The sequence below is a fragment of the Acomys minous genome (assembly GCF_964271855.1).
Source record: "Acomys minous genome assembly, chromosome: 17".
Lineage (NCBI taxonomy): Eukaryota > Metazoa > Chordata > Mammalia > Rodentia > Muridae > Acomys > Acomys minous.
Window position 1 is genome coordinate 72,622,784 of NC_140500.1, and position 8,982 is coordinate 72,631,765.

At 47.1% G+C, this 8,982-nt stretch overlaps 1 protein-coding gene across 1 annotated transcript; it reads right to left on the reverse strand.

Moving 5' to 3' along the window:
• Positions 1-1,247: 1,247 nt before the first annotated feature.
• On the reverse strand, positions 1,248-6,605 carry FOXI3 (forkhead box I3). The gene is made up of 2 exons (XM_084765799.1): positions 5,877-6,605; positions 1,248-3,117 (listed from the first exon to the last, which is right to left on the reverse strand). Exons 1-2 carry the CDS (start codon positions 6,547-6,549, stop codon positions 2,507-2,509), a joined length of 1,284 nt encoding a protein of 427 aa, XP_084621925.1. The 5' UTR covers positions 6,550-6,605; the 3' UTR covers positions 1,248-2,506.
• Between the last annotated feature and the right edge of the window lie 2,377 nt (positions 6,606-8,982).

The following is an 8,982-nucleotide window of genomic DNA, read 5'->3' on the forward strand; positions in this document are numbered from 1 at the left end:
TCTCAGCAGTGCCAGCCACCGAACTCCACCTAACCACATGCCCCAGCTGACAGCTTTCCATGACAAAGCCAAAGCCAACCTCCTGCCCCAGGAGAGCTCCGGGGGTTTCTTTCTCATTAATGACCTCAAGGTTTTAGCCCCAGAAAAGTAGGAAAGACAAAAGCCACCCAGACCCTGCAGAAAGGTGCTTTCAAATCGCAGAAAGCAGAGAGGGCCCTGGGAATCTCCTCTGAAGTTCAGGAGCCTTTTGTGTCCTCTGCCTGCCTCGCTTTGCCTGGGAAGGGATTTGGGAGCCCAGTTGGCCGCGCTGGGGGGTGGGGGTGGGGGCTGCATAGCTGTTTTCAAAGCCTCCCTCGGCTGCCTTTTTTCCAGGAAGTTCAAGAGCCAAAGAGGATCTTAATAGGTCATGATGGAGCTTCGTGGCCCAGCACTTAGGCTATGGATGAACAAAATTCAATGTCAGCCTCTGGTAGACAGTGCGTTTGAAAGCCAGCATCGGCTTCAAAGACTATTCCCAAAACCCATACTATAATAGATGTGCAAAGGTGAAAATGTAAAACCTCCCTACTAGGTCCTCAAATACTCACACCCTGCTGTGTTTCAAAGGGCATACCAGCTGTGGAAAGCTGACGCACGTTAACCTTTGCATGGGCTGCTGCAGCCCCTAGCCCCCAGGAACCCTAGCTACGTGTACATGTACAGGTACCTCTTACATCATAGACGACGGAAGTCTACAGCAAATGGGTGCTTGGTGCACTTTGACCTGGAGTCAACTAGGCCCAGGCAGCAACTTTCTGGATGGGGCCAAGTTCAAACTTCCAGCTCCAGCCTTGGAAACGGGATGCCCATAGCTCCTGAACCCCATGCCCCACCAAGACAATGCTCCCCCTGCATAAAGAGCCCCACATGAGGATGACCTCATGTCACAGCCTTCTTGGGACTATTGTGCACTGGAACTCATCTTAGTCTGTCTTCCACCCCCAAGTAGAGCCTTATGCTGGGAAGGCTGAACAAACACTGTGCTACTGAGGTCCATCCCAGCTCAAATTTGCCCCCTCTTTTGTTCTCGCCCCCACTGCCCCACCCGCCACAGTATTTCTCTGTGTAATAGCCCTGGTTGTCTTGACTCTCAGGTTGGCCTTGAAACCCATAGTGATCAGCCAAGAACTCCCTAGTGCTGAGATTAAAGACATGTCCACCATGCCCTGTCAATATATTAGAAATAAACCCAGCATTCATGCCCAAAAACGTTTGTGAACAGTAACTTTTATTCTAGTCCTTTCACCTGGGGATAGGTAAATCCAATATGCAAAGTCAATTATTCTCAAAAGAGTCCCTCTGCTTGGGTGCCATGTCATCGTCATCCAGTTTTTTTTTTTTTCCACAAAAAGCAGAGTTCAGAGAAGCAGTAACACAAAAGCCAGGAGTCTTCCCATCTGTGGGTTTAGTGTTTGCATGCAGAGTTCCTTCTTAGAAAGAAATCTTTGCAGTTCCAGCAAGACATTATAAATTAATTTACAAATATAGACTCATGTTAGAAATATCTGTAAGTCTTTGATTCTTCACATACAAAAATATTCAGAAAAAAATGTATTCAAAGTATGAAGACACATGGTTTCTTTGGTTATCTTTTTGCATAACAGTTAATAGGCAACGGTGACGCAAATTGTACATCAAGAAGCCATTAAAGGTTTTTCCATACCACAAACTTTTTTCCATACATTTATAAAAAATGTAAGCTAATGCTGTGAGTTCTAATATACAGGGGACACAAAACTCTGTCTTTAAAAACAATGAGTTCGAAAGTTGGACTTGGTGGCGCATGCCTTTAATCCCAGCACTCAAGAGGCAGAGGCAGGTGGATCACTGTGAGTTCCGAGGCCGGCCTGAACTACAAAGTGAGCACAGGACAGCCAAGGCAAACACAGAGACCCGTCTCAAAAAACAAACAAACAAACAAACAAAAAACAAAAAACCAACCAAGCAATGAGTTCAATGCTTGCTAACAAACAGGAAGGCTGGATTTATAGGAGGAACAGCCCCCCACTAAAATGAAGGTATTCCAGCTCAGTGCTAACATGTTTTTGAGATGTTGCCATGAGACAGGAACCACATGAGTTTTGTTTTTAAAGACAGGGTTTCATGTCCCCTATATATTAGAGCTCACAGCATTAGCTTAAATTTTTTAGAAATGTATGGAAAAAATTTTAATGGCTTCTTGATGTACAAATTGCATCACCAGTGTCTATTAACTATTACAAAAGAAAGAAAGAAAGAAAGAAAGAGGGGGGGGAAACAACCTGGGCTCATAATTTGTGCATAAATTTTTCTGAATATTTTTATATGTAAAGAATCATAAGGATGTTTATGAATATTTCTAACAATTCTATATATGTAAACTAATTTTATAAAGTCTACTGGAGCTGCAAATTTTTTCTCCCCCAAGAAGGTACTCTGCATGCTAAGAATAAAAATGGCACGACTGGTTTTTGCATTACCAAGGAGTCTATATATCAGAGCCATCCCGGGGGTAGATGAGGCTGTTGACCATGCTGAAGTTGTAGAAAGGGCTGCCGAAGGGGCTGCTCTGGTCCCCACTGCCGCTGCCAGGGAAAGGGTTGTAGTATGGAGCAATCTGGCTGCTTCCACCCACAGTGCTCAGCGGCATGGAGTCTGGAGGGCTGTCTGGGATGGAGGTGTTGGGGAATGTGCTGGAGGGCAGCTGGGTGCCCCCTAGGTGGCGGCGGCTGCCTGGGATGGCTCGTTGGGTGCTCACGCTCATGCTGCTGGGGTTGGCACTTAAAGTGTTGAGGCTGTTGAGGAAAGTGTTGAGGCACGGAGTGGAGGTGAGTGTGGACGCTCCAGGGGATGACGCAGTACTCTTGGTGCCCTCTGGAGGTTCTGGTGACTGAGACGGCCTCAGCAGAGAAGAGGGGCTATCTCCTTCCAGCTTTCTACTCACTCTTAGTCTTGAGGACTGACCTTCTGATTTTGATGTCCCTGAAGCCACAGTGAGGTTGCTGCTGGCTTCAGAACGGCGCTTTCGCTTCCGTCGGAAGTTTCCGTTGTCGAACATTTTCTCACAATTTGGATCTAGAGTCCAGTAGTTACCTTTCCCTGAAGGGGGAAAAAAGAGTTAGAGTTTTTCTTCCTTCCTTCCTTCCTTCCTTCCTTCCTTCCTTCCGTCTCTCTCTCTCTCTCTCTCTCTCTCTCTCTCTCTCTCTCTCTCTCTCTCTCTCTCCTTATTTATTTGAAGCAGGATTTCTGTGTGTGGTTGGCTATCCCAGAACTTGCTCTATAGACCAGGCTAGTCTTGAACTCAGAGTTCCATTTGCCTCTGACTCCTGAATACTGGGATTAAAGTGTGTGCCTGCCACCACTCCTGGGCTTGAGGGTTCTATTTTATTTCTGTGCACAAAACGTCCCCCCTTATGTTTCAAGACACTTTACTGAGTGTCTGAAATCCTATCGATCCAAATCCTATTGACCTTATGCTTTTTCCTATGATAAAGTTAACTTAGAATGAGGCAGAATAACAATATGATAAGCTATGTGAGTGGGGTCTGTTTCTGGTATTTAAATAGTTTCATATATTCCAGAATGGCCTTAGCTCTACTCCAGTTCTGCTGCCTCCCCTCCAAGCATATACCACCATACTCACTCTACAGTGCTGGGGATCAAAGGAACCCACAGCAGGGCATCACGCACGGTAGGCAAGTTTCTAGCAACTGAGCTATAGCCCTCTTTTCCTCTCTCTCTCTATTTGATGAGACAGGGTCTGGAATAGCCCCAGCGGACCTGAAGCGCTATGCAGTGAAGTGTGTGTGTGTGTGTGTGTGTGTGTGTGTGTGTGTGTGTGTGTGTGTGTGTGTACCCGCCGATCCTTCCTTCTGCCTTCATTTCCTAAGTCCTAGAATTACAGGTTGTATGCCTCAATGCCTGGCTTAACTATTTTGGACAGCAAAGGACCTTGCTTTAGTAAAACTGAGGGTTAGGGAGGATTGCTGCAGGCCTCACTGGACCACCAGGAAATCGGGTTCATTAAATCTGTCCCACTTCAATCATAGGGAGGCAATTCCTACAGAAGTAGGAATTTCTCTCAATTCAGTTTCCAGTTGAGCTGTGATGTATAGACTGGCTGTCTGCTGTATGCCAAGCTGTACACAACCGTCACCATGGTGAGGCAGTATTAAAGCAGACTGGCTCCATACCTAACATTTCTTTCTTTTTTGTGTGTCTTACCATGTAGCTCTGGCTGTTCCAGAACTCACTATATAGACTAGGTTGGGCCTCAAACTCAGAGATCTCCCCCTCCCCCATCTCTGTCTCTATTTCTGTCTCTGTCTCTTACACACACACACACACACACACACACACACACACACACACACTCACACACAGAAACAATATCTAGACAGGTCTATTGAGTCATTTGGTATCAGTATCTTTTCTTCCTCCTCTCTCTAGTGCAAGGGCATAAACCCAAGACCCCAATACAGCAGGCAAGTGGTCTACTTTTGAGTTACACTCCCAACTTCCAAACACTGGGTTTTGTTCTTTAAAACAGAACAAAACTTTTCCACATACAACATCTTTGAACTTTTTAAAGCTCAAAGAGAGCTAGGCGCCTGTAATCCAAGCACTAGGGGAGGCAGAAGCACTAGAGGTCTGCAAAGTGGGTTCGACAGTCAAGGCTACAGAGAAACCCTGTCACAAAAAAGCAAAAGAGTTCAAAGGAATACACGTGACAGTAGACATAATCTTGGGCAGTTTAAAGGCTAAATCGGGGAAGTTGCATCTTCAAAAACTGCTGTCCAATAGTTACCATTGGGCACCAATGGCTATTAAGACACTTAAAATGTGTCCAAATTAAAATGTGATGTAATTATACACAGGGCATAAGAGAAAGGCTGTGTAGCTGACCTTGAACTCCAGATCCTCCAGCCTCTGCTTCCTAAATGATAAGATTATAGGAAGGTAGTTCATTATGTGTAATCATGTTAACTGAAAAATTGTTTATTTTCTTGTGCATTGGTGTTTTGCCTGGACATATGTTTCTGTGAGGGTGTCAGGTCCCTTGAAACTGAGGTTACAGACAGCTGTGGTTGCTGGGAATTGAACTCAGGACTTCTGGAAGAGCAGCCAGTGCTCTTAACTACTGAGCCATCTCTCCAGCCCCACAGGTTAACATTTTAAATGTGGTTTCTACTAATACAGTATCAGCAGCGGAAAACACTGCTCCAGAGCGACCTCTGCAAGGCGCGATTCAGCGGTAGAGCGAAGAATGTTCCTTTATAAGCTTTCCTCCACTTCCACCAGAACACGAAGCTATGTAGTCTTCCTCACTTCAGTTTGCCCATTGATTTTCATCATTAAATCGGGGCTCTCGATCAGGTGACTAGGTAAGGGAACAGCGAGAGCCTTGGGAATTCAAAGGAGGAAGTGTGGCCCAAAGTTCTCTTTTCACTCTTTGTTAACAGGTGATAGCCCTCCTGCTTCTGAGAACCCTTGCTCCCCTGCTCTCCCCCCACCCATCCACCTTCCAGTTAATTTGTGCTATTCACATCCCTTGCAGCGGCCTCCTCTTTGAGGGCATCAACTTTTAGGTTTAACCGGCCAGCTTCTACCTTGAGTGTGAGAGGGACCAGCTCACTGTGCCCTCCCTGCGAAGATCTGATACTTCCTGCATCCTTATCAGACCAGATTGGGGTGGCTCTATAACCCACATGTTCTCTCCAGTGATGAGAAGACCCCGTGTGGATGGATTTTCAAGCCACCCGCACACAAACCCAATGTTGGGCACCGGCTCGCAGCACCCACAGGTGCGCGGCTTCGTATCCTCCCCAGCCAGGAAGCACCTGCCCGGCCGTCCTCACCTGGGTCGTCCTCGTCGCGGGGCACCTTCTTGAAGCAGTCGTTGAGTGACAGATTGTGGCGGATGGAGTTCTGCCAGCCAGCCTTACTGCGCTGGTAGAAAGGGAAGTTGTCAGCAACGAACTGGTAGATGTGGCTGAGGGTGAGTTTGCGCTCGGGCGCGCTCTGGATGGCCATGGCGATGAGCGCCGAGTACGAGTAGGGTGGTCGCACCATCTTCATCAGGTCCTCGCGGCTGGCCATGGACAGCCAGCCCAGCTCGCCCGGAGCTGCCGAACCGGCGGGAGAGGTGGGCGCGACCGCCGAGGGCTGCGCGAAGCCCCGCTGGGCGCCCGCGAAGGTGCCCGGAGCGGCTGGCGGCTGCAGGAAGGGTCCGGGCGCTGCTCCGGGGGGCGGCGGCGGAGCACCCAGGTAGCCCGCCGCGGAGGTCGGGCTGCCCACGCTGGGCCCGTTCAGCCACAGGTAGGGGTTGGCAGCGGCGGCGGGCGGCGCGGCGTAGTCGGACAGCCCGTAGGGTGCCCTGGAGGTCGGGGGCGCACCGGGCGCGGCGGCGGCGGGCTGTGAGTACACGAAGTTATCGCCGCAGTACAGAGCCATGTCCCTGGCCGAGGGCTGGTGCGGCGCGGCCGCGGCTTTGGGAGAGCGGGGCTGGCCTTGGTGCTTCGGAGAAAGCATCCCTTGGCGGACCAACCCTTACGGCCCGCCCTGGCCTTCGTAGTAACTGAGGACTTGGAGCGCAGAGGAGCTCCCCGAGGGCGGGGGAACCACACCTTTTATACCTGCGCGCCAGCGGAGGCTGGGTGGCTGCTCCGCAATCCACGCCCTTGCCACGCCCCACATGCCCGGGAGCAGCAAGGAGCCTCCTCTGCCCCACCTGCCCTGATCCTGCTGCTCTCAGCTTGCCACGGAGTCAAGGCGAAAATCGTCCCTCTATCCTTCCTTTATCTGGCCCCTCTGTCCTACGGTGTTGGAATCTATCTTCCCAGCCTCCCCCTCATTCCTCTCATCCTAGCCCGCGTACTCAATCTACTCTAAAACGAAGAATATCGAAACACGGTAGACCCCGCCAACGGGACTGCTGGTCCCTAAAAGCCGGTGAATCCGTTTCAGGTGGTTGCTCCCGCAACTTGCCCTGGCACAGGCACTAAAGTTTTAAACTTAAAAAAAAAAAAAAAAGAATTATTCACGTTCAACACAACATTCATTTTCAGTCTCGACCGATCGGCTCCTTGACATTAACAGCAACAACAACAACAACAACAACAACAACAACAGTGAATGACAACCCAACAGGCACTCTTTTTCCTGGACTATGTGGGCCAGGTGTGAAATGGTTCTCGCGTGTCTATAGTCTCTTCTTTTTGTGGTGGTTCATCTTTCTAGCTAAACTGTATGTTCATTCCTATTCGGGAAACACTTGTTCCGACTTTTGATGTGCTGTTATTCTTCAAAAGGTAAGTTTGAAAGGATGGTTAAGTAAATGGCGTTGGAATTAACATTCAAAAGCCAAAAGTTCAAAGTAATTTAAATGGTTCAAGAAGCGCTTACAGCTGAGGATCGGTTTATTCTCAGCCTATCCCCGTTTTAAAGAGGCTCTCTGCGCACGCGGTGAGCAACTAGCGAAATACTGTGACAACCCGCGTGCCAAAACCGCAGCGAGAAAATGATCTCTTTTACTATCCAAATATTCCTAAATGTATTCTCGATAAAAAACAGATCGGAAAGTTCTCATTTGAGCGGATAAGTTATTGGTTGCTTCCCCCCCCCCCTCCTATTTTCGGATTACAGTCTGACAGCTCAGAATATTACTTCAGAACCCCCGCCCCAGCATTTATTTATTTATTTATTTATTTATTTATTTACTCACTTACCTGCATGGCAGACTTAGTTTTGTACTTTAAACAGTTTACCTCTTAAAACAAAACAAGGCGACTCAACAGGTAAAGATCTTACCGCAATACCTAGAGCCCCGAGCTCCGGGCCTGATTATTGGGGTTGAAGGAGGAGGGGGAAGTTGTTCTTTGATTTCCGCAAATGCCCTAACGTGACACCCGCTCCCGCCATCCTATAAATGAATAAATAAATAATATGATTTTAAAAATTAAAACAGGAAATACTTATTTAGCAAACTTGAATGCCTAAAATGTATATTTCACTTCAGATGTAAGTGGTCATCTTTTCTGGAATCAGAAAGGAATCGCTCACTACAAATGTGAAACACCTGCTTCTTGGAAGAGTCTGAAAAAAAGAAGTTATGACTCCTTCATTGTATGTTAGTTTAAAATGAATTTTTCTTTATTTAGATAAAAACAAAACCAGGTTTCCCATTCCGGCTTTCCAAAGCTCTTGGAACAACGTTCTTTGGTTTTAGGTGAGATTTCTCCTGGAATGTTAACAAGGTTGTAAACTACGGACCAGGTAGGAAAGCAAGTTTAATGTTATAACGTCCTATCAAAGTTTTTTCTTAACTATAAATGTGTGAGCTAAAGCTAAGGTGACAGGGTCTAAGTAAACATTGAGAACCCAGAGGGCAGTCCTCCCCCCTCCCCCAACACACACACACACACACACACACACACACACACACACGCACGCACAAAGTTTAAATATCTAACCTTTCTGTATAGTACAAAAGCTGAACATTTCGGATAATTGAATGTTCAAAAGGTTTCAACATCTGTTTTCTTTCCTTCTAAACGGCAGTAAATTATGGAAACTTTGAATCCATCTTTCTTTTAGTAATTGTTCTTTACAATTTTATACCTTCCCTGATCTTTTAGCAAATTACTTACCCATATACCGTTTGCAGTTTTTCTTCTGTGTTCAAGCCTCCAAACTCTTCTAAATAAGAGGCCACAGTTACAGAATGTGGTTTATTGCTTTGATTAAAGGTTCTACTTAGTGGATCTTGTTCCCGATCTGTCTTTTGCAAAGCTTAGTTTTATGTAAAAGGAGCAGAGCCCCCTGCCGACCGTTTGCTGCTGTTACAGCGTTTCTCCTGCAGTTGGATCACATCGTTGTGAAGATTTGGAAATGACAGTTTTTCTATCCGTTTTCATTCTTTCCTTTTTATTTTCATTTTTTTGAGAGAGATGCATTTCATGTAGC